This window comes from Pocillopora damicornis, chromosome 4 (genome assembly GCF_964200805.1).
Source record: "Pocillopora damicornis chromosome 4, jaPocDami1.2, whole genome shotgun sequence".
Taxonomy (NCBI): Eukaryota; Metazoa; Cnidaria; class Anthozoa; order Scleractinia; family Pocilloporidae; genus Pocillopora; species Pocillopora damicornis.
This window is the reverse complement of record NC_142673.1, coordinates 27851175-27877324: the sequence shown is the minus strand read 5'-3', so window position 1 is coordinate 27877324 and position 26150 is coordinate 27851175. Positions and strand designations below refer to the sequence as shown.

General features: G+C 37.5%; 2 protein-coding genes across 2 annotated transcripts; both read right to left on the bottom strand.

The window, feature by feature from the left end:
• Window positions 1-15: 15 nt before the first annotated feature.
• Window positions 16-2551, bottom strand: LOC149047523 (uncharacterized). The gene is made up of 3 exons (XM_089204277.1): window positions 2545-2551; window positions 1789-1844; window positions 16-1233 (listed from the first exon to the last, which is right to left on the bottom strand). Exons 1-3 carry the CDS (start codon window positions 2549-2551, stop codon window positions 154-156), a joined length of 1143 nt encoding a protein of 380 aa, XP_089060403.1. The 3' UTR covers window positions 16-153.
• Window positions 2552-5159: 2608 nt separating this feature from the next.
• Window positions 5160-26046, bottom strand: LOC149047522 (uncharacterized). Its single transcript, XM_089204276.1, has 20 exons — window positions 26042-26046; window positions 23704-23775; window positions 23302-23373; window positions 22432-22506; window positions 21572-21643; window positions 20745-20819; window positions 18356-18427; window positions 17500-17565; window positions 16664-16735; window positions 16382-16453; window positions 15875-15946; window positions 15040-15111; window positions 13446-13517; window positions 13115-13183; window positions 11664-11735; window positions 11221-11277; window positions 10500-10711; window positions 8944-9063; window positions 6182-7696; window positions 5160-5323 (listed from the first exon to the last, which is right to left on the bottom strand). Exons 1-20 carry the CDS (start codon window positions 26044-26046, stop codon window positions 5160-5162), a joined length of 3078 nt encoding a protein of 1025 aa, XP_089060402.1.
• Window positions 26047-26150: the final 104 nt, after the last annotated feature.

The window sequence follows — 26150 nt, the reverse complement described above, 5'->3', positions numbered from 1 at the left end:
TGTTTTCGATGACTACAAAGATTCAATAGTTACAGTAATAAAAGTCTAAGTTATGGCTGAACAGTAACATTATTTTTTAATTTCTCATTTCCACATAAGGTAGAATAAATATAAAGAGTACAAGTGTATATGTCTCCTCTTATGTATTCACACTTATAATAATTCCCCCTCAATCATTTTAAGGTAGTAATGATGGAAATAAAAGTTTCTTAGAATATCAAGATTAGGTTTCCATTCCTCGTCTCTATGAATGACCAAAGTTACGTGGCCCTTGACAGTCCACACAACAAAATAACAATACATTCTGTTTGTGAGATGGAGCTGTCCTTGAATTTGATGCCAATACCCAGACTTGTGATCCCTCTTAAGCTCAATTTTGTCCTTTCGCTTCTCCAAATAGAATGATTCTGATTCTATAACTTCCTCTATGGTTGAATTCCTAAAGGTATATGGGCATTTTACTTCCAAAATACCTTTTTGATCAACTAGACCATCAGGTGTGGCACCAAGAATACCTGACTCTTCAAACCAAATTCCTGTTGGTTCAACTTTTAAACAATTTGACATCTCAAATGCATTCACAGCTTCTTTTTCATTGTTGACTCCCCATGTGATGGCTTTGACTCCAGATAAATCATACTCGCCCATGAGTCTTTTCAAGAGTGATTGTGAAACTCTCTTGGCTGCTAAGACAGGACCAAAATTACTAGCTGTGAGTCTTCCCTTTCTAAGCATTGACCATGCTGGATTCTCTCTTTGACCCACTGTGAGTTTTGCTATTTCTTGTATAGTACTACTTTGAATTTTGCATTTTTCCTTAAAAAAAGAGAGCTGATTTTCCTTTCCATGGGCTTGAAGGAAGCCATCAGAATAAATTATTTCTTCGATTGTAAGCATTGGTAACGTCACCGGTTCAGGTTCAGGGCTCAGAATCCACCATAGTCCTGTGAACTTTCCATATTTACATAACGATCGGTAAATGGATGAACGATCTGCTTGCGTAGGTTCTCTCGATAGAGCACAGTACTGTTTTGGAGGAGGAAACATCTCAGTGACGTCCCGAACTGCAGGGAAAGTTGGCTTTTTTGGCTTGTTCCATCGACATTCGATGTCCGTACGACTAACATGATGTATGGCGTAAATGAACACAGCTGCGGCATGACTGCACTTGAAAGCGCCCTTAGGACATTCACACTCTGTCGACTTGATATTCAAGTTACTATCTACGTATATCTAAAGTAGAAGAAGAAAAATTTTTATTCTTTTAGTGATTTTATTGGTTGTAAATAGCTCTCAGGCGTTCTCAGCGTTCCAATCGAACAGCCATCGAACGGATCCTATTTTAGAGGCGCTAAGAGCTATACTTTATGAAGTCAATATCATATACATCGGAGCCTATAATTTAGATATTAAAGCTATTGAGTAGCATACTAGCGTGAACTTTGCCTCTAAGAATGCCTTGATTATACATAAAACATTCTATATGATCAGATTTGACGTGGTTCTCCCCTTTTGCGATAGATTTCTTTTCATCTTCGAAGTAAGATAGCAAAGAAGAGATTGAAAATAAGGTCATGATTAATATGGCGCCATACACAACGACACCTCAGCGTTTGTTTAGAACTGAGAAAAATGCTGTCATGGAAACGTGACGTCATGGCTTTGCTACTCTATTACTGTGATAAAACAGAAAAAAATAATGGGAATAGAAGCTAAGGATGATAATTAGGGCAAAAAGCGAGGAACTCAAGGAGGCTTGAAACTCGCTCATGTCAATAAATCGATTACCTTTAAAAATGGTGGAATTGCTGTCAATTTATATGAGTAAGTGAACACGTGAGTTTCTAGGAGAAAGCAAAAAAGTAGATCAGGAAAGGGTACAGAAAAGCAGCATCAACAACAATAGCAGCATGAGGTCGAAATAAGTCATCAGCTCAAAATTAATGCTTTTTTCTTCTAGTACAACTGACATTTTAAGACATGAATTTTCTCAGAGAATGTTTATTTACAAAAAGATCTCAAAAAATCAATTTTTGATACAAACAAGAATACTTTGAATTTTTTTCAGACGTTCTTTTGGAGATAAACAGTAAGTGGTTTGACTGACACGAAATCCATCCTGGGGTCTTATGATACAACGTAACGAATTGGCTTGTATATATATATCTAAATTTTCAAATTTCACGATTCGTGAGAAGCCGTGCCTGTCACAGCAGCAAGCCACCATCAGGAAACAGCGATGGCCTAAATATTTTCAAGGTGTGGATAGATCTAAAGGGAAAGCCTTTATTTTGATGCTAGAGTCCTAATTTGAATGGAGGAAAAGAAAAACCTTGTGTATTCGAGTGTTTGCAAAAAAAGGGAGTGTTTTATGAAACAGGTCTCACTTGAAAATCATCCATCAATCTTCAAATGGCCTGAAATCAACCTTTTACCGTTAGTAGTTAAGATATCCCCCCCTCCAATTGAGATCCTCTGTTTTCACACATCGTCGTTCTTTTGGCAAGACAAGAGATTGAGTGCAGAGCTGCTTATCGACCATACGATCCATTACGCATGTCTTCTCTAAAACGACTGGCGATTATAGATGGGTATTTTGTGCAAATCCAACTTCAAATTGTAGAAATTTAGATATTTTTACTCCATTCAGTTTGAGTGAAAGAAAGTTTTATTTTGTCTCATTTTTTCATCAAGTAAGAAAATCTAGAACCCTTAAAATTTTTGTACAGCATTGAAGTTTTTTCTTCTTTCTAACTAGTAGAAACGGGTCTTTTTTTTTTACAGTGAATGACAATAACGAGGATGCATATTTACAAAAAGTTACGAGATTTCAATTCATGTATGTGTTTCATGTATCTCAGCATTCATATGTCGAAGGCTTTAGTTTTCTCCACATTATAGGATACAAAGCTCGTTTTTGGAGTTACACATACACTATACTTGTTCTTTGGTTTGCAATTAATGTGTAAATTGCATTCACCATACTTGTGTACACTTATTTTTGAAGTATGTCACTTTGCTTTGCTAGGAATAGCAGGATGTACATGTCCTTACCAGAATCACAGTTCCTTGAGTGGGGAATACTGTAATGCAGTTCACTCTTTATGTGCACTAATTACATCCTTGTAGTAACCAAAACTCATTCAATAGTGGTAAACAACAGCATATACTCAAATTTTATTTGTTTTATTGGAGTTTCTCTTGTTAACAAAGTGAGTTTTTCCCTTTCATGTGTTTAAAGGATGGTGTGACTTTTCATTAACAGGTCATAAGATATGTTTTACTGGAAAAAAAAAAAAAAAAAAGATTTTTAAGTGAACTTTCTTGATTCTGGCAAGTTTTTACATGTGCTAGTTAAAAGTTTATATGGACAAAAGATTGTGTTATACATGGAATAAGGTTATATATTTATGAAATGACTTGTACAGCTCTAGACAATTTTTAATGGAACATATTGGAGCAGAATCCCTCTACGAGCGATGTACATGACGGCCAGACCAATGCTGGAAAAAATTGTACATTCCAAGATGGAAGAAATGTAAATAGAAGGAGATGGAGCAGAAGTTGCATATTCTCCACACTTTTCTCTGCACATCACAATGGTATTAACAAGAAGAATTTGGTAAAGAATCAAGAGCTTCAGTCTGTAGTTGGTGATCATTTCTTTTTTTGTTCATTATTTAGTGGAGATACTGTAATGAGGAATTAAATACTTGTCTCTGTTAGGGGTTGAAAGGTGTAAATGAGTTTGGTTGGGCCAGATCTAGATAATAAAGTATTTAGCACAAGGTCATGGGATGTGGAGCTCACTGTTCTGCCCATGTGTCATGACCTTGAGCCAAACAACTTCCCATCTGGCTCTCCCACTCAGTTGATAACTACATAGCACTATCAGACTTTCTGCCTCAGGGTATAATTCAAGGAAGTTTTGTTGAATTGATTAACAGTGATCTTCATGTATGGCAATCAAAATAAGAAAGAAACTGTCTTTTTAGTAAAGATAAAGTAGCAATAAAAGTAAGATAACTTTCAAACATGTTATTTGGAAATTCCAGACAAACCCCAATAAACTTGCAAAATGCCAGCCTGACAATTTTCAACTTGACCTGTTAGTGATCTGTTCTAAGTATCCCTAATTTTGTCCAACTGTTCCTTGTTATCAGGTATTTCTGTTTCTTGAGATAATTATTTTGCCCTTGTAAGCTCTTAGAGTGGATGGTGGTAGTTTATCTAGTACAGCCCATTTCCAAGCCCTCAGGAGTCGAGATCTGGTCCCTAAATAAAGCCCCGAGAACGAGGCTAAGTGCAAATTAGGTTACGACGGTACAAAGAAAATAAAGCTGAGGTTTCGAGGGTTACCTCCAAGATTAATTGTTTATCTAGAAAACTAATCGATTGTTCTTTCATTCTATTTTATTTAAAGAACTGAGAAGGATTGGAACGTTTGATGGCTAACCTAAGCGGCATCCCCGAGATGCTAAAATTACTCAAGACCCCCTTAACGCTATTTCTGCAGTTGCACCGCTTCTTTATAAAATTTTATGATAACCTAAAAGCTACGTGATAAGATATTCTTCAAAATTGTTAGAGTTATTCCCATACTCAAAATATTATCATCAGTAAAAGACGGAGAAGATATAGCGACAACCATTACTAATTACTAAAAAAAATCTGTGATTTCATCTGCACTTTTACGTTTTACACTTTTATACATTGTTTTTACATGCTAGCTGAACCATCCATACCTATCGCCCATGCAGGTTTTAAAATCATAAAATTGATCCTTCTAGACAAAATACAAATAGCTCCATTAATTTCGTTACGAAGAATTATCTTCTGATCTGCTTACTAGTTCGAATCTAGTCTCGGTTCCAGCCTCCTCTCATTCGGCTGTGATAAACAACTGTCTGGTAACTTAACGACGCATCTTGCCAAGGCGGGGGGAGGAGGAATTTTGTTTGGGGATCACTTGTTTTTCAGGGGAAACGTAGTGGCATCAGTCATCACCATTAAGGTAAAAGAGGGATCATTAGCACTTGACAGAGCCTCATGGGGGAATCAGGTAAATTTTATCGTGAAAAAAACAAATCATATCACCCCCTCTTCCCCTAGACGACAAATAATGACTGGTCCCTTATCGTGAAGGGCTCAAGAAAATACTAGTCGCTATCTTCATTGGAGCTGAGCAGTTCATCAGATGTTCCCGTTCTTGTGACCGCTTTATTTTTAAGATGAGCTACTTTTTGGCGAAGGAAACTGCAACATCGCATTGGACAGAAGAAAACATACGTCTTGAATAACATCATATGGACAATCCCTTTTCCTGATAAAAGAAAAGAAAAGAAATGAAATTAACACTATGGTAGGGACGGCAAGTATTTTATTATTGGTAGGTTCTTACAAGGCTTCAACAGAAAACCTAGGCTTTGTATTACACAAGAGTTGTAATAATTTGCAGAAGAAAAATTTACTTGCCTTCGGAGACGTTTGGAGATAAAAGAGCAAAAATAAAATCGTGACATTGTAAACATAATTCAACGTTTCTTTTTCCTTGCAGATTCTTCAACTAAATGTCCTAAATTGTTATCAGAAATTGTCGTGCAAGAAATCAAGGCAATTCCTCGTTAAACCTGAGTGTTCTATACTCATCTGATACAAAGTTAGCTCGAATTAGCGCGGGAATCTTTATCCCCCATTTATTCGATGGGCCAATCATAACTAGCGAACGCCGAGAGACTGGGCGCGAGAAGAAGGAAAAACACTCTTCCTCAGCTGCCGTTGTATATTATCAGAAGCATTTTCTTTTATTAAGATACAAGGGAAAATATTTTGACTCATAATCAGGAATAACGCCTTACAGAATCGAAAGAAGTTTCCTTTTTTTGTCTAAGTCCCTGATGTGTTAAGGTTTTATTTTAATGTTGGCCGTTATGAAATTTTGCCGATTCCATTTTCAGAGCTGACTACTACAAACGCTATTTTACGCCGATATTTGGTTGGAAAAAAGTAGTGCAAAAAGTTGGTAGATTCCAAGTCCAATCTTCTCTAGTGATCTTTGTAAACCTCATTTGCTAATTAAGACGTGCAATTGCAAATTATGGAGGCCTTTGCAGCTCGCGTGTGTCTTAAAGGCTAACATGCCCATTCCTTATGTCATTGTTTACCCAATTTAGGCACTTACCGATGGCAAGCATCAGTACAGAGGCGTTGAGAACAACGAAGAGGATATTCACAAACAGAGATTCGTTCTTGCCCTCCTCTTGATTCTCATCCCATTTCGTATAAACTGCACCAAGGCAAACGTCAAAGAAAATGACCCACAAGACAAATGTTTGTAAGCGGTCTTCAAACTTTTCCTTGATTGGTCGGAATAAGGTGTAGAGCACTCCAAAGACGCTGACTGTCAGAACAGTAAGGCTGATTTGAGGGAGGCTTTTGGATCCAAATAGGAAAATCAATGAGATCAATATCAGCTTGCGGTACATCTCTGTGACCTCCCAAAACCAAAATTTCTTCTTATAGTTCTCAAAGAACACTCGAAGTCCGAAAGCAATTGCTTTGTCTTCCTGGGACTCACGGTATTTGTAAGTGAGAAACAAAGCTAGAACTGGAAATCCCACGGGATATATTGCCAAAAGAGAAGCCATGAGCCAATACAAGCTGTGGCGAGGAGTGAAACACTTGATGGAGTAGTCAGCTCTCAGTAGGTAGATACAGTCGTTTTTGTCGTCTGCGAAACACGTTTCTACACACGCACCGGGAAGAGGTAGAATTTGAATAATCGATTTGCTCGTCGTAGGGTAGGTCGTCAACAACAGCAAGAAAATATTCCGATAGCAAGATTTCTTCAAACTTTCAACTTGTGTTATTTTCTGGCTTTCGCTAAGGTCCTTCTTGTTCATGATGTAGCGTTTTTTAAGAGATAGATACAAGAAAAGTGAGCCAACAAGTAGGACATTCAAGGCAACGATCAATGTGAACTTTCCAAGCTGATCTAAACGCAAAGAAGAATAAATGCAGCTTAGTGGAGCAAACTGAAAAATGTTCCCTTCAAATACTTTTAGAAATTTCTCCACTGAAATCAAAGTGATCGGCCACTGGACTTTCGCCAATGCTGAGAAAATACCAGCAATGACTTGATAAAAACCAATCACAATCTTGAAGCACGACATGACGACATCTGCAACTGTTCGGTTATTCTCTGCACGTTTGGAGTCACCCCAAAGAACTATTAGAAACACAGCAACAAAGAGAACAATCACCAAGATAGACGAGATTATTGTTACAGTTAGGTGAGGACATTTCAAACATGAGTGGAAGCGGAAATAATAGCCGTTAGAACAGGTTGCACACAAATTCCCTTGATATCCTTGATGGCATTCTGAGTCGATTCCACCCTTGCAGGACTTGGCATGTGGACATTTGAGTGGCTTCGGAAGTGAAGTATTGAACGTTGAAAAGGACTTGTTGTAGTCTGATCCATTAGAATGGATATTGTTAACAAAACCTTTGAAACGCACTTTTTCGGACTGATTGGACCATTTCCAGAAGTAGTTAGAAGCAAGTATTGCTGTATCGTTCTCACAAACAAAGCCGTATGGTGGACATGTTGAGCACGGGCCAAAACGATCCAATCGATAAAAGCTTTGAAGACATCTGCATGCACGATATCCAGCAGTCTCGTTCGAAAGCGTGCCTGAAAATAGAGTGATTTTAAAAATCAATAGGAATACCAATCAGTAGTTGTAGGTGACATAGCATAGAGTGGGAAAGGGTTTTTCACCCACTCACTTCCTCTCTTATTTCATTTGGCTGAGATGTAAGACCTCGCTAGCGACCTGAATTAACATTTGATACAGGTAATCACATGATTTCGAGTGCAATTTGGAATTAATAAGCACGAGTATTTTTTTTTAAAGACTAACAAAATTTCACGAACCCGTAGGGCGAGTGCAATTTGTGGTCTTTGAAAAAACTAACAAGTGCTTGTTTATTCCAAATAGCACCAAAAAAATCATGTGATTACGTTAATAATTTACATGCAAAAATACGAGATGGCTTATCATAAATAAGAGCAAAAGCGCACGCATCGTTCAAAAATAATTTATTTAAACCGAGCGTTCGGTCAAAACAACCGCGTACGATCAAAACAATAATATGCAATGATATTTTCACATCTTTACGGCGCAAAAAAAGTTCAAAGTCCGGCTAAACAGTTCAAGGAATTGTTCAGTCTGTGTCCGAATAACTTTCGATGAAATGGAATCGTCGTTCCCGTCGTCGTTTCCGTCGTCGTTTCCGTCGTCGTTTCCGAGGTCTAACCATGTTTGTTTTTAATTTTGGCGTTGGATCGCTCGAGCATAGTGTTAAGCTGGGTCGGCTCGTAATTTTCGATTTCCTTGGCAATTCCCTTCTCTAAACACCACTTTTTGCAAACCGACAACCAAAAATCAGTGCTTTTTACAGTGTTTTTGTTGTTTGAGCTGTTTTTCAGCTGCGGTGGCGAAGGAAAACCTACTTAAAACTGCGGCCATTGTTTCGCCAACAATTTTTCACATTTTTCTACGACATCCAAGGCTCGCATTTGATTGGCTATCTCTGAGTTCTTTGATTATTGACCAATCAGAATGTCTGATTTGTTACTTTCTTTGCGCTGAATTAGCCCTCTTCTGCACTGAATTAACTCTCTTCTGCAATGAATCAAAGTCCACAACAATCAAACATACACCAAAAAAAAAAAAAAAAAAAAACAATCACTTTTGCCTCGTCCACCTGTTCTCAGGCCGAGTAAAATTTTGGATCATCCATTTTAGATTATCATTATGAAGAAATAGACTTGTTTTGGCTAAATAAGATGCCTGAAACTTCTGACTGTGAAGGAAGTGTCCTCAGGCGTGGTCAAGTTGAAAAAAAGTTACAGCACACAGCAAACATTATATTTACCGTAAGGACATGCCACGCAATCGGTCGCTTTGGTCCCAGGACTATGCAGTGCAGAAACAAATGTACCATTACTGCATCTTTTACAATCAACTTGTCCCATTTCATCCTGATAAAAACCACCTGTAAAGATATCATAGAACAAGGAAGCAGCTTCACAAGTGGGTTACTATGGGCCCATAAACAGGAGTTGTCAATGTAGGAACTTTGAGAAATGTTCTTGATTTGTTTTGTTTTCAGTTCATTTCAAATGGAATGTTTCCTGTAAAAGATCATATTACAATGCCAGTAAAAAAATCAACCAATCAATTTAATCTTCTGTAATGTCCCTTTAAATTCTGCTGTCGACGACTTACCCACACTTCGTTCTCTTGAAAACCGTGTGATATCCCACCCACCCTCCCTCTTTATACATGTACTTGATCGCATTTCTGTTATTTTTGCTATACATACAAAGTGCTATGGAAATTCTATTAGGAACAGACATAGTTTTAGGCATTTTTTACCAACAGGGTTTCCTGGATGTAACATAACCACTTAAATATTAAGACCAATTATACTTATCACTTTTCACTTGATAACGGTAAATAGGCTGTACTAGGCAAGTTTAACTCTTTAGCTCCCATGAGTGACCAAGACAGAATTTCTCCTTGCAATATCAATACAGTATCAAGCAGAGAAGTGAGGAGAATAAAGCAGAAAACTCAATTAGGGGACTACAAGTTGATTCAAAACCAAATTCTCCAAGCTAACATCATGAGTATTTAATGACAGACAGTAGGAGGAATTACTAATGAGATCTTGGGAGTGAAAGAATTAAATGCAAAGAACGATGCAAGAAAGAGGTGACAGTTTATCTCATTCAGTGAATATTTACTATCGTGTAGCACGAAAATGTCGTGGGAGTTTTATTTTGCAGAATGACCATTTTTTTTAATTGGAATTTCAAGGAGGATCCAGTTTGTGAAGTTCTTAGTTAACAAAGGTAACATCAATAAAGAAAGGAAAGTGATACCGGTATTTGAAATTTCTAGTTTGTTAAGTTGTGGAAAGTGGAGCTATACAAGATATGATTTATAGATGGATATTTTGGGTGTGATATCCCACCCCCCCTCCCTCTAACAAAAATCATCCGAACTTCCCCCTCCCCTCCCACACGAAGGCGATAAATAGTGATTTGCCCCTGAATTCAATCGAGCCAGTCTATTCCTAGGGCCAAAGCGAGTAAGGTTTACAAATGATTTTGATTAAATTTCACCGCTTGTTTCCTTTAACCGCATTTGTTAGTTTTGTGACACTGACAACGTCAATAATAGTTCCATCTTAGTTCGGCCAATTATGGTCACCTCCATTTTGTAGGCACAGACTGGCTCACTAAGAGGCCAACTGATGTAATAACCGGGTCTCACCCCACTGAAGAACCTTTTTCTTTCTCTGTTGGCCGTAATTTACAATGCTTAGAGCTTACCCTTAGATATGGATGCTTGTTTCTAAAACATTATCCTTAAAGTCTCTCCATAAACGAAACTTAACCATAGAATAATAGTACTCATTAATACCTGCAGGACACTCGACACAGCCTGTTTCACTGGTATAGTTACCAACGGAACAGAGACTGCAATCAGCGCAACTGGAGCTTCTGTACGGAAAAGTAGGTACATGATGTGAGTCACAGTCACGGCATTCAAAGCCTGAGCGTTTCCAGCCAGCTCGGAAGGTGCTTTGTTCTCCAGATAAAGTAACATGCAGCGAAGTCGAAGGAGCACATTCTCTGAAGGTTAGAAAATTACAACATATCAAAGGCTCGGTGATACAAAATAGTATGGCTTGCCTATTTTGTACCAAGGGGGAAACTGAGGCAAAAATTAATTAAGGAAACAGGGAAAAACGACAATATTGGGAGATGAACGAGCTCGAAAAATATGATAGATAACCAACTCAGAGTATTTTCGAACTGGTTCCAAATATCTTACATCCCAGGAGCGCGAGTAACCCCCAAATATAACTCTGCGGACTATTGCAAATGATGGAGGGAAAAAACGCATACCAACCATCTTCTGGTCCACGGTCAACTGCTATAGCTTTTTTATTGAGCCAATCGAAATTGAAGAATTGAAATATGCTTTGGTTGGGCCAGGCAGAGGTTTATACCAAAGCTAGCTGTGAATAACCTTTTTTTTTCGAAAAATACCTGCACGAAGTTGGATATTTATTAGTTTAGATGTCCATTATTGAAAGGCTTATAGCGTGTAGAGTAAATTGAATTTAAGGCCTACTTACATTGTCGCCATATATCTTCCTCGAGGCAGTTGAAGAAGGTTTTTACACGTCAATGATCTGTCAATTATTAGATTAAGAATAAAATAAATCTAAGTTGTAAAGATTGAAAAAATAACGCAATCATTATGGAAATTGGTATAAGATCAATTAGCCAAGCGGCTTACGTGGCTGAATCTTACATGGGTTTTAAAAACACAAAACAACAACAACAACAACAACAACAAAATACATAAAAAAAAAACACCAAACACTCTGGGCTTGCAGCCAAACTGGAAAACAAATGGTCAATGGTACAGTCGATAAGGGTAACAGTGATGAAGTCAACGGCAAGGATAATAATGACAATAAAGTAATGGCGATACATGAAAGTAACAAGGAGGACTGGCAATACTGTTGTGATTATCTAAGCTATTTGATGTGTATAACTTCTCGTCTTTACTTACACCTTAGTATTGTTTGTCATTTTGTCGAAAATTCCATCTGGCAACAGTCGTAAAGGATTGTCAAAAATGGTTCTGAAAGTGAAATACTAATTCATTATACAGTTGATGCATTTGTGGGGTCCCAGACAATGTTATGTGTGCCGTTTGTTTCTTTTTCTTATGAGTGTTTTGGACTTTTTGAGTATCATATCAACGAAAAAAGAAATAAGACACCTTTAAGAGGAAAGCAAAGGGTTTGTAAGTTATGTGCGATTAATAAAGGCCAAAATTAACGCGATGCGTAAATTTTTACAGAGGCAAGCGTAATTCGTGAACTAATGTCAACGTGGGATATGATTTGCCTCCTGAAATATATGGGACCCGTGAATTTATTTAGTCCTTGCCCGAAGCCTTGAAGACAAGAAGAGAGATTGCAAGTTTTCTCATTCAAATACGTGACGTATGAATTTTTGCGTGAAACGGGATCAGGAACTCCCCATCCCCCTCCCTAACTCTTTGCTAACCTCCTTCGAGTAAACTTAAGGTGACTATCTTTACATAAGGGAACGGTAAAAGGGAGAACGGTAAAAGGGAGAACGGTAAAAGGGAGAACGGTAAAAGGGGGAACGGTAAAAGGGAGAACGGTAAAAGGGAGAACGGTAAAAGGGCGAACGGTAAAAGGAAGAACGGTAGGAGGGAGAACGGTAAGAGGGGGAACGGTAAAAGGGAGAACGATAAAAGGGAGAACGGTAAAAGGGAGAACGGTAAAAGGGAGAACGGTAAGAGGGAGAACGGTAAAAGGGAGAACGGTAAAAGGAAGAACGGTAAAAGGAAGAACGGTAAAAGGAAGAACGGTAAAAGGGAGAACGGTAAAAAAAAAAGGAACGGATTTTACGAAAAGATTCTCCGTTTTAATTAAAGATTCCTCCTTTTAAAGGTTCCTGCTTTTAAAGATTCCCGCTTTTAAAGATTCCTTTACTTTAAAGATTCCCGCTTTTAAAGATTCCAGCTTTTAAAGGTTTCCCCCTTTTAAAGATTCCCCATTCCCCATTCCCCGTTCCCTCCATTTCCCGTTCCTTATTTTAAAGATAGCCATTTCAAAAAAGATGTTTAGCTTGAATCATGCGAGTAAATTATTTAATTAGGAAGATTTAGCACCGCTTTTACGTGAAGCGGCAAACTTCAGCTTGTCCTTTCACGTTCCACATGAACCTTACTACTTTAGCTTCGTGTAAGCTCGCCTCACTTCGGTTGTGAAATGATTTTAACCGTGGAATTTTAATCTACCTTCACCCTAGTTTTGACCAACTTTTTTCCAGGAATTAACCTCTTCTCGGCGAAAGAAAAAGGGAAGAAAATCTTATGTACAAGGCAAACGGCGAAAGTGGACACTCGCCGTGGCCACTCTTGCCGTGCGGTGATAAATCTCTCCTGTGTATTGCATCTCAACTTTTAAGCTGCAGTTTGCTTACAGCTGCCTCAGAACAAGTCTGTCGAAGCTTTTGCTTTCAATGGTTTTAATTGCATTGCTGTGAAGAAATCTGAAGAAGAAGAAAAAACCATTTCTTTGAAGCAAAATCTCCAATCCGGAACAATCATGAAAATATCGTATTAATGAATGATGTAATTTGCAAGCAAATAAAAATGATAAAACTTGCATGAGTTATTAGCATCAAGTAAAAGCAATTTTCAAAGCCATTTCCACCATAAAAACATTAGCTTAGTTACCAAACTCTCCTAGTTATGCTCTTGATACTTAGAAATTTGCAACATTCCGTAACATGGAGTGAAACTTATACTTACAGTGACTTGAGAAGGGGAGTCCCATCAAAAACGTCTTTGGCAATAAATGCCAGATTATTTTTGATAAGCATTCTGAAAATTATAATTCAAAGGAAACATGAAACCCATAAGAAAATAATGTCGCACGTAAAGTGTCATTCACAACAAATATAGAAATACGCGTAGTTGAATAATAGAATGAGACTGGTCAATTCGTGTATTTGAAATTATTCATAGTCTCCGGACATGGTTACGATAAAATAACTCTATGAAATTAACATTTAATACATTAAAATATGGGTCGCGTCTTCTACCTTTAATTTGTAAACAAGGAAAAGCGACGTGATATTTCGCCTAAATGTATTTGTTTTTCGTGTTTGCGTAGCTTCTTCTGTTTAATGAATTCCCCAAGTGTTCAGAGGAGAATATCCACACGTGTTTTGACTTCTATACTGTTTATAGAGGTTGTTATCTAAACTTCGAGTGAATATAGAACGTCATACCGTGTTATTATATTCTCATCAACACGGCAGTCAAACTTCTGTGCATCTGCGAACGTTTTCAAGGCTAGATGGCGTGCTTTTAGGCTTTCAACACAAGTTGTTTAAAGAACAACCACACAAGCGAGTAAGTCGCCGTGTTGGACACCGTACAACTTTTGTGGTAAAGCTCAACATAAAATGGCACTTCAGCAGCAAACCCGTAATCAAATAAGCTTTGAGTGCGAAAAGTTTTTAGTGTTCTCTTTCCCCAGTTTACTTTCTTTTACAGATTAACAAGGTGTTTCAAAAGTTCGTTCCGGTTTGTTTTCTTCTAACGTTTCATCATTTATTTAAATTAATACTAGAGAATATCAAAAATTTTGGGAAAGGAACAACATACACAAATGGCGCGAAAAATGATGGGAAAACGCACGCATGCAGATTTTGCGCAAAACAAAGGCAACTAGCAGACAATTAAAATTGCTATTGGTAACAATTGTAACAAATTTTCTGCTTCAATTTATTGATAAAATTCTAACAATCAATTGATTTGTTGAGAAAATTAACAAGTTCAAAAATCAGAACGAACTTTCGAAACACCTTATACATGAATGTATCACTGTTTCGTTGCGATTTTTTTTTCGCGTAATTGGCGTTACAGAGGTTGTTTCCAAAGTTTTCCTTTGAGCTTTTGAGTGGGAGCTTGCGCGCGGCTGACCAAAATTTACCCCTTGCGCATGCCCTATGTTTTACAGCTACATAGTTCTAATCTAGACAAATCTATGTTTGTCATTTTTCGAAACGCCTAATAAACTATTAATATATAATGTTAAACTTATTGGGCCGGTTATTTGAACAAAGTTTAGCCGTTGTTTAACAAAACTTCGTCATAAAATATCCTGAATTAAGCTGAATCTTTCATCTAAACATTCACTCTGTGAACAGTGTCACGAGGGCCGAAAGCTGCCAGTTGAAAGACATTCATGGAATTAAAACAATCCAATCATAGAGGAAACGTAAGCCCCTCTCCTTGCATGTAAGAAAGGGGTTTGGGTTAGACCCGGTGTAAATCAGCTAAGTAACTCCTTCGTTCGCTACATTACTGTGAACTAAAACCTCTGTAGCAAACTTACAGTGTGGTCAAATTTGAAAGTCCACTAAAGGTGCGTTTATTAATGGAAGTGATGTTGTTGAAGCTAAGCATCCTTAAAGAAAAAGTAAAAGAAAATTTTAAGAAGTGAAGTACACAAAGAGAGAAAACGTACATACATCGGAATAGGTCCTATTCGATAAATTACATAAAGATATAAGCCCATAACGCACGCCTCATGATATTAAGGACCGCTCAAAAATTAAACGCACGCAACACTTCAATGCAACATCTTGCATCATTATTGGATCGTGTTGTGAGATATTGTAAAAGAGCTTTCCAAACGCGCAAAAAAATCTTGCAACACCCAAAAATGTTGCAACAAGAATTTTTAAATTTTCAAACTTGATCTAACATCATCCAACGTCTTGCAACACGTTGTTACAAGTTGGCCAAACGCGTGCCACAATGTTGTGCGCCACAATGTTGCAAGATGTTCAGCTGAAATGTTGCGGACGTTAGCCAGGCCTTTATACGCTATATTTATCATTTGAAGAACTGTTTTTTTATTCCCTGTGGGACATGCATAACTTGTTTCATTACACTAGTATGGCTTATTAACTTCATGCAGTTTGTAGGCAACAAAACTGAGAAAAAGGAATTGATAGTATATGAATCCTTTATGGGGCAAATGACCAGGTACACGGAAAAAATGCAGAGAATTATTAATTTGGTTTATATTGGGTGGCTAACATTCCCATCACTCTTTTTAAGGGATATGGAAATTTTGAATCGATAGATTACTGAATGTATGCGTCGATTGGGAGAAGTAAATTGAATGTTTTTTCAAAATTGCCATACTTTTCCCTTTTACTTACAGAATATCTAATTTGTCGAGCTTATCAAATACGTTATCTGGTAATGACTGCAGATTGTTGAACGACAAATCACTATAAAAAGATAAGATGAATAAAGTTATTAACAAGAAAATAAAAACCCAGTTGCTCTTTCTAAAAAAAAGTTTAGAAATGATCATATGCAACCAACATGTCTACAATTTGTAAGTGGACTCCGATTTCAGTATTCCATATATCGTATTACCAGTGGCGGATTTAGGGGAGGGGCCAGGGAGCTCGCCCCTTTTATTTTAAGTAAAAAAGCAAGAATCGTAGAAGGAAGAAAAGCCAGCGGGGCAAGTGACAAAAACCAGGCCCCCCCTTACCTCACCATAAACCCAGTGAAAATAATAGACCCCGATCGCGAGTAAAAATAGAAAGTTGTATCGCGTCCGTTTTCACTTAGTATTACGTCATTTCACGGGCAAAAATATCAAAAGACAGTCGCAAGATAACAACTCCTTTTTGGTTTTGTTTTTAGTTACTTACAGGTTTGCTACTACAATAGTATTCTGAAAGATGTTTGGTGGTAGGTACTCGATCTTATTGTTACGTAGATATCTACGAGAAAAAAGAAACATTCACAAAATTTCATTCCTTGCGCAAAATCTTAAAATACTTCCAGTTAGTACCTGTCATACTAGTTCTAGGGCTAAAGCGCTCTTCACCTTAGCCAAACCTTTGCCTGATGCATGTAAACATAGTAAAAAATGCTGTGTCCCTCAGATTTCCAAATGGAATCATTTGATGCTAAGAGAATCAAATACTCACAGTTCAAAAAATATTTGAATTCCTGATGTTACGATTTTCGTTACATCTGTGATCTGGTTATTTTCTAAGTTTCTGAAAAAAGAAAGGTCATAATGCAGAAAAATCCAAGTTGTGAGCGCTGATTTAAAATTCACTTTGATATTTTGACGATAGATAGACTCTTGTTTAGTGATGATATTTTCCTAACATTTATGATGACAGTAAATTTTCCAATTTTTACCGTATTAGTCCAAGAGGCATTTAGCCTTTCGAATTTGTACTAATCTAACTAGTAACGAGGTGTTGCAGATGAGTATAATTATGACAGCAACCCAAATCCTTTGGCTGACGAACTCAGTCTATTTCGGGTCCAAATCCAGTACAGGCCTTAAATTTTTCAGGCCTTATTTTCACGACTATTTAAGTAGTGTTCATAACTGCGAGAATCGCTTCCATATTCGTTTCTTCAACCGCCTTTCACATATGTTATTTTCATATATTTACCGTCATTTATTCACTACTTCACGGGTTTATTTGGAACCAACATATTTATTTATTTTGAACCAACATAATCACCAGTTCAACAATTTCGTCGCCCATTGTCGGTGGTAATTTCGAGACACGATGATGAAGGGACCAAGACAAGAAACTGATTGCATGACTTTGTTGGCAATGGCACAAATTATTTCTCGGCAACTTTTGCTTGCAAGTAAAGTTGGGAACAAACCAAACTCTTCGATAAACTAAGTGCTTTCCTTCAAATGCACTAACTATTTTGTCCAGTCGGATCTTGGTAAATTCCAGATCCCATGTCCTACCACCTAGATACACAATGATAACAAATCATAGCAACTTACACTTTTTTGGAATATGCAAGACGCTTCAAATCTGGAACAGATGTCAGGTTGTTATAGCTCAACGAACTAAAAGATTCAGAAAATTGGGATAAAAAGACACAAACAGTTGTAATGATTTGATTATTAAGCTCAGGTTCTCTTTCAAAGCAAATATATTTGGTTTTGATTTCTCCAGCGGAAGAAATCCACTCAGTTGGCTAGTCTCCAAGGAAGCAATTGTTTGGTCACGTCACGAAACTCACAAATGGTGTTGTGTGACGAGAACAAACACTGAACCCTCTGATTGGCTAATTAAAAGAATTAACAGAAAACAAAAGGGACAGGAGCGAACACTACCAAATAATACACCCCTTCCCTTTCCTAACCCTGAAGTGTTGACTTCGTGGTAATGCAATGAATTAGCGTATTTCGCGACTAAAGATTGGGCCAATTACGAAATGTGACCAATCACAGTCCACGCTCATTGATCCGTGACCAAAGCAAACCTGAGCGCTATAGCACTGGACGAGGGTGGGATGTTTTCCCCCTGTTCTATATTGACTTTCAATTTTAAAACGTTCAAAACGTGTCTTTTACAGACCAATCGGTAAATAACTCATGTGACTTACATCAGATAGATAAAACAAAAGAAAGATAAACTTGGAACCCTAGAGGTAGAGAGGCCCAAGAAAATGGCCGTCAAGAGTTTGGAAATGGCTCTTAAATGGAGCAGTCGGTTCGATGTAATTTTGCTATTCGGAGCTCTCTGTTGAGCAAATAACAGCATAAGATTATAACTCTTCTCAAATGAGCTTTTTTTTCCACAGATCATGCTTGAATAGCGATACTCCCTTTTTCCGTTCTGTGAGTTACTTACCATCTTTCGAGAGAGATAAATTGCTTGAAAGTTCCATCACCTATCGTCTTCAGTCTGTTATGATCAAGGACCCTATAACCGATTAGGAAAATATTTACAAGTTATTTACCCCAATGAGCCAAGCTATATATGCTTGAACGCGAGCAAAAGAAACTGTGGCTGGAATATGAAATCGAAGCTTTCAGAGAAACTTCCCTGTAACCCTGGAACGTGACAAACATACCATAACAGAAAACGAAATCCTTGAATATAATGTTACTACTGTTTTAGTGTTATTCGAAAAAGTTTGCAATCCTCCCTAGACTACTCTTGACCTTAGAAACACAACCTTTCAAAACGATCGAGAGTCAATAAAAGATACAAAATTGCTCCACGCCCGAAGTTCGACCATGTTTTCGAACAGAAACAATAAATTTCTTGGCTCTCCACGATGAAGGATGAGGACTCTTATGCCTTTCACCTCAAACTTGTTCTCAGGTTTGAAGCATATGAATACAATTAGCTTGAAAGGTCTCGTCTTGAAGTGCTATTTCAAATTTCAGAGGAAGGAAATGGAATTTTTCCACAGCAAATGGGTGCCGCCAGGCATATCAAACTTATTTCCCATAAGCGTGAACATTTGCTCTAATTGGCGTCCAGGCTGGCGCGAACAACGCTTTCCCTACGGCGCTTGCGCATCAGAGTATCAATCGCATTGGCGACAATTTACATTTGTAAATGTTACGAGTGTCGATGTAGAGCAGGGTTGTTCCTAGAAAAAACTCAGGATCGTCGGTAACAACAACAAGCTGTTTTAGTTGACTTCTTGTTTTTATAGCACTAAGCTTCTTCGCAAATCTCTCTCTCTGTTCGATGGAACTGTCGCTCTTATATACATAAAGTATAAGGATCTAGAAACTTCTCTAAAGAAATAAATTTAGTAGATTAACAGGGTTTCTAAATTTGAATAATTACGTAAGAAATAGCACGTTCCAGAATGTTCTTTTTACCAGAAGGTCACGTCTAGATGACTTCGGGTTCTAGAATGTTCTATTAGAATGTTCTGGGACTTTACTTAGACAATTTTTCGTAACAGTAAACATGGCGGCTGCAAGGGAAAGGAGAGTCCCAAAACGATACCCCGATGAGGTCTTGTCAACTAGGCTTTTATTCAAGAAGAAGACAAGAACAAAAACCAACGACCGTAAACTTTCATCCTGTCGTTGTGACAGTCGTAGACAAAGTCGCAAAGCGAGTCAAATTCACCACGTTGGAATCTTTGGGATCTTTTTCAGTTTGTGATACTTGCAGCTTCTCTCTGTGTCGTTGAGCCCTTCCTCAAGTTTCTGTCGCTTGATAGTTTCGTTCTGTAAAGATTCTTCTAGCGCTCGTTTTCAATAAAGTAATTATCTAGCTTGTGATAAAATAACTTGACAGAATGATTATTTTAAGTATGGTCGCGCCATTTGTCAGTGAGCTTCGACATCAAAACCTCCACTTTTCCTCTTGCTCGCTTTGGCTTTGCACACATGGTCCCAATCTTTTTCCTGAAGACATTTGTTATTCGATTGTTGACGACGATGCCTCTAACGCCCGTTTGTCACATGGTCTTCTCCACAACTACAGCGCAGGTAGATTCGCCACTTCCCTCTCCATTCCCTTTGGCAATTGTGTAGAGAAGATAGCTGAAAAATTGTTAAACACGACTGGTATCAGACATATTCGAGACTTACCAGCAAAAAATGCCGTATCTCCGGGAACAAAAGGAAAAAAAATCAAATAGCTTCATTTATTTATGAGACTACTTACTTTTTCATACTGCATGTAAACGTGGGTAACGAATGGCCGGAAAATCATCCTGTTTTTGGACCCTCTAATCTTTCTCCCACGGCTTTTACGGATCCGTAGAAGACCAGAAGTAAAACCAGTGAGAGTGCTCCTACTTGAGCGGCCATTTGACCCATCTAAATCGGTTGCAAACTAGACGAACTATATACTAAAATAAAGAAAATTTCTCGCTCCATTCGAATGTGGCGGTACAATTGAGATTTGAACATGCTCGAGAGAGCTAGGACCCATTCTTACGGGCTAACCCTGATACGACACTCTGAACGTCTTCGTAAATTGCCTTATCGGAATATTAAAAATTGAAATTTGACTCCTTAAATCTTGAAGCTTTGGTATTTCAAAATAAGTTATAAATTTTTTTTGTTGTTAAAATTAATCACTATCAAAACGTCTCTTAGTAATTGAGCCAAAGGTTCCAGATTTTGTGTGTTCTAGAGACACAAAGTGGTGGGGGCGGAGTCGCCCAGATTTGATGTAGGCTTTTGTTAATAGTGAGTTTGATATAATTTCCATAATTTCACATTTTTTTCAAAGACTGATGGTCATTAGTTACCATACTTACAAACTAGCAAGGTTATCCGTAAGTCCTTCCAATGTACCCTTGTCTATATGCGTCAGCTTATTATAAGACAGTGTACTGAAAACCGAAAAGTTAACAATGATATCATTGTCATTGTCATTGTCATGTCATCGATGTCATGTCGCATAATAAACTGAACAAAGTATTACAGGGTAATTTAGTACTATCAACTAAGTTGATAACGTAAATTGGCCATCGTTAAGGATTTAAAAACTGACGTTTCGAGCGTTAGCCCTTCGTCAGCGAAGTAGTACCAGATTACCCTGTTATACTCTCCCACCGAAGCAGCACCACAATTACTTTAGAAACTTACATAGTCCCTTTAAACAAGATATTAGCAACGTAAAATTACGTGCTGTTAGTTTTCTGCAGTGAACTTGATTTCTACTCGTCAAGGATGTGATAAGTGATGTGTGCCCGATTTAGAACTCAGTACCAGTGATTTTAACTACTAGTAAGGAGATGTGTCTGCATTTTAATGAAATAAATTTATTATATTCGCAATTAAAAGTGTACTTGTCAATTCGAAAGTGAACTCCGCCACTTGAATCTTTCCTTCCCACTCCTCCCCCTTCCTAGTCTCCCTTCCCCCATAAACTTGACGCTTGACGATCAGTGAGAATACTTGACCCAGAGGAAATACAACGCGGTAGCTGTTTGTAAACCGCGCCATATGTAGTTTTGCGTGCGTGGACAGGTTAAATAATTGTCTTGGAAATGGTGGCGCCCACATTAGCTCTTGTAGCATATTTGAAGAAAATTTGTTTACCTTTTTCGAATATGAAAACATAACGTCAAATACTACTTACAGGTCTTGTAATTGCTGCATCGACCGAAAAGTTCCATTTTGTATATTCTCCAAGTCGCAATTTTCCATGGAACTACATACAAAATTTATTGAAAAAAAAAATCAACACAAAGCAGGTTGGTGCTGTAGAAAAAATTGAGCAAGACTGAGATCCACGTTATTGAAAGTTTCTTGATTTAAGAAACTGCCTTCGGGAGAATTGTTATTTTTTTTATTAGTCAATGAATGTCTTTTTGAAATGCAGGTGTCTTAATTAAGGACACTGTTGGACATTTTCTGTGAAAAGATATGAAAGAATATCTTTCATTAGCCAAGTGGAGAAGAATTATCTTCTATTTCAAAACGTGCTTCTTCTGAACAAGGACCTCATCTAACTCTATCTTTTGACGAAACCTTCAAGCAAGTCAACTCAGCGATGGTCATGACCAATAATTTGCAATTCCATGCATAGAGCAATTTTCAATTGAGTGTTAAAATTGAATCCAAAATATTGTTTTGGTTTTGCAAAGTCAGTCTTTGACTGATCTACAAAGCTCGCATCATCCTTTTAACCAATCAGATGCAAACGAAAACCTATCGTGACTTGGTCGCCCGCGTTTCCCGAATTTGAGTTTTCACTTTGAGTGCTCATTGGTTGTTGGTGATGTAAACCTTTGTTATGATTGGCAGTTGTGGTTACTTTGGTTTTCGTTTTTCTACAGTCAATTAAAAACTGCTCTGCTACAGAGAAAAGCAACGAGAGCTCGCTCGCTCGCACGCAGTCCAAGCGTCGCAACCAACTTCGGGAATAACTATATCATGAGACAAACATTAATACTTTGTTCTATGGTGGTGATTTGTATGTTGAGCTACTTAACTTACAGATATTTCATATCGTTAAAAACAGCAAAGATATCTGCTGGCAGAGATGGTCCAAGTGGATTTGAATTAAGGTACCTGTAAAAGTGAACCGTTTGCAATCAGTAAAAACTCTCTTCTACATTCAGGTAGGTCGACATGATATGAAAACAGATGGCAAATATTCGTGCTTAATAAAATGTGATGAGTGATATAACAAGATACAAAAGCAATAATTGGCAGAATAATGATAACGCAAGAGATCGAGGATAAGGTTTATTCTCTCTTGTTATGGCATTATTTCTAGGATAACTATATCTTAATTACATTTTTTTTAAAGTTTTTTTTTTCCGGATGAAAAATTACACTTACAGTTTCCGAAGCCGTGTTAGTCCTTTGAGAATGACCCTTACATCCGCAATTGATATTAGGTTGTGTTCGAGTTTACTAGGCAAATAAAATAATTAAAATCAATTAGCTTTTTGATAAATTTAACGGCGTTATGATGACTCACGCAGCCTCATTCCATTTGCGTCACTGTGTCTCATCCATGAACAAATAACATCCCTTTTTTTTTTTTTAATGAGAATGAGCTAACGAGAAACATCAAAATAAACAAGACAAAATAAAACATAGTATGACTTTTTTAAGATGGCATGCATAGGTAAATCTGAACTCTACGATGAACTTTCATCTACTTTAATTACTCACAGTATAGAAAGGCTTGGAGGAAGGTAAAAATTCCCTGAAATTGAATTCATTTCCAGATTTCTGGAAAGAAAATGTCAGCGAATGTTAGGAAATGAAGACTAGGTAATTAATTACCTTAATACATTTTTTTCGACTATACGATGCAAATTTACTGTTGAATGCAACTATTAGAAATTCCCTTACACAATATCCAGCTTCTTCATATTCTTGAAAGTGTTTCGTGGAATGTGCCGCAATGAGTTATTTGGCAAGGTTCTAAGAAAAAAGAGCACACAAAAAAGCTAGTCATGATCAGGTGCAAAAGTTGAAGTAAGCCAAATGTTCCCCGCTAATTTACTGCGCTTTCCTTAATTTAAAAATCGTTTGGAGAAGAACATTTTCCAAGTGCAAATCCCTCATTTTGATTCGCTAAAGTTGTAGGCATATATCAGTTAAAATTATTGAGTTGCTAACCAATGGTCTTTTTTGCGTTTACAGTTGACTGGGGAAATGTTTTGTCATCTGGGGAAGTTCCTTTTCTAACTGTTTCAACAATCCTGCCTATTTTTCTTGATACTTTACAGTTTTATCTCAATTACTACTTACAATTCCTTCAAAACAGTCAAGTTCCTAAAAGTGTCTTCTAAAATTGTGTTCAGGGAACAACTCGAAAGATCTCTAAGGAATAAATTGAACATGGTTAAAAAAATGAAAATGATTAAAATGCAATTTGCAGAGTCGACGTAAAAGATATATGTTACCTTATGAGGGGAGTGTTATTGAGAGGTCTTGAATCGATGCCACATAAGAAAAAATAACGCAAAAGATCTCAGGAAGGTGTGAAATTTCAAAAGGAGGCAATAGCATGCAATTTACGCAAAGAAAGATAATTTGTAGAGGAAACAGGATCGTGAATGTCTTAACTCTAAGTGTAAGAGTTCGTATCGAAACTATGGTGGTGTAATTTCCCCCAAACGAGAGATGAGTGAGATGTGTAATTTTGTGAAAGAGAAATGTGCCTTATAGAAAAATGGGTTCGTACAAAAAAAAATTATCGTTATAGGTTATCAAGAATTGGGGTGAAATTGAATTAACGAGCTGTTAAGTACATAGAGAGAATATTCATGAAAGCTAACAAAAAATCACAAGTTCAATTGACGCAAATTTCTTAATCGAAGCTGGGGGTGCGATTGTATTAACGTGGCGAATACTAATTAACAAATAGAGAAGCCTTGACTGTGCTCTGTTCTGTTATAAAGCACGCAGGAAGCGGCTAGAGCACGAAAGAAGTGTAGAGGTCGAATTTAACACTTTTGCCTTAAGTTTTTAAGTCTCTTATACAGAATCTTGAAGTGAAATTTGCAGTGAAATTCAGCTGAATTATGGCTCATAAAAACACGCGAGGTTTTTCACATGACAAGGTAGAAAACAAACTGTTCAAGGCGAGCGTTTTTGAATGAACGACAAACGAATTCACCGGGACATGAAGATCGCTCGGGATGACAGCGCCGCAAAACTCAGCTGCAGTGACTGATGTGACTTTCCACTCAATGCATCGGAAAGGATATCAGAGCAAGCTCTTATTTTTTCACTCGAAGGGCGGCCGACGTAGTTTCTGAGGCTTGCTTTACCTTGATGACCGGAGATCGCCATGATGATTGAGCCGCGATAGACTTCAGCATAATCATATTCGCTCAGACACCGTCATGATTAGTATGAATTTTAACAGTTATGCCAGATTGGTTATATTTTTCATCATTTCTGTTTTGCTCTGTTTTGTTTTGAAAACTGAACCTTATATACTGTACGAGTGTTAGCTGTGTTTGATTTTTATTACCGTACGTAAGCTTGCGATCTAACTGAGCGTGAAAATCTTTAAAACTCGGAATGTCTATTTTATTTTTCCTTTGAGGATTTTCGTATCTGCTCACGTTTTAATAACGTAAATCACGGTGCCTGGTATGTTTACAAACATTTGTTTGGTTCTTCTGCTGCTACTTGCCGGCTCGCTTGTTCCGAAATTTCACTTTCCATTATCGGAAAAAAGCTAAAAAGAAGTCCCGGAAAAGGTCGAACATAGTACAATTTGGCAGATGGCGTGACAGCTTTAGCTCAGCTCTATGCTCTATACTCTCATAGAGCACGCTCTTTCAGCCAATGACAGTGCGCGTTATATCCGAACTTTATTATAAAATGAAATGTGCTTTCGTGTGAATCGAGACGACTGGTTATATATTGTGATGAGTGTGGTTTTTCCTATGATAAATTTGTGTATGCGTTTTTTTTTTTTTTTGTGTGTGTGTGTGTGTGATAGGTAACATACCAAAAGAGACGATGACACGTCTAGAAAGAACAAGGACGATTAACGTTTTTACATCACTTACAGTGTCAATGTATTGTTTGGGATTTTGGCCGGAATGGGTCCATGAAAATGACATTTTACTCTCACCAGGGCGTGGGTCCTACCAAATTTAGGGCATTTACAGATTTCAGTCAGGCTGCAAATGTCACTCTCACATGGTGTTACAAACCAAAAGACCAAGATGACTTGTATCAGGCCAATAAACATCATTACAGAGTCCAAACTAGGTTTCTGGGAACAAAAGTTACAACATCTTCATTTCTAGATTAAGAACTAAAAGCAAATTCATTTCCGTTAATTGTCCTTTTAAAGCAGCAGAGCTTTGTCTACCAGGCAGATCTCTCGCGAAAGTTTATCGGCATTCGTGCGCATTACTGACATTTTTCAATGCTTCAAGTTGGGAAATAAAAGGGTAGCAGTCCACTGATGTTTCTCTTTCAGTAAGATGAACGGTCATAAAAATTGCTAAATTAGGTTCCTCATTAGATGGACAATAAAGAGACAGATACGCTATTGTAAAGGCTCTCTATCGGGAATGTTACCTGTGTCTTTCCAACAGTCATGAGACGGCCAGTAACTTACCTCATATGAGAGTTTAAGGTTCTTTGTAAAACGCATTGAAATACCCACAATCAGGCCGCTAAATATCTTTAATTGCAACTTTATAAGAAATGGGAAGTTGTAAAACTAG

Bases quoted from the DNA above. Each gene is read 5' to 3' on its own strand.
- LOC149047522 (XM_089204276.1), bottom strand. The intron at 23,374-23,703 runs GTAAGTAGTAAT...CTTTTTTCTTAG, and splicing joins TTGACTGTTTTGAAGGAATT to AACCTTGCCAAATAACTCAT. The intron at 7,697-8,943 runs GTAAATATAATG...CTCTATTTTCAG, and splicing joins TTGCGTGGCATGTCCTTACG to GCACGCTTTCGAACGAGACT.
- LOC149047523 (XM_089204277.1), bottom strand. The intron at 1,234-1,788 runs GTAATCGATTTA...CTTCTACTTTAG, and splicing joins CAATTCCACCATTTTTAAAG to ATATACGTAGATAGTAACTT.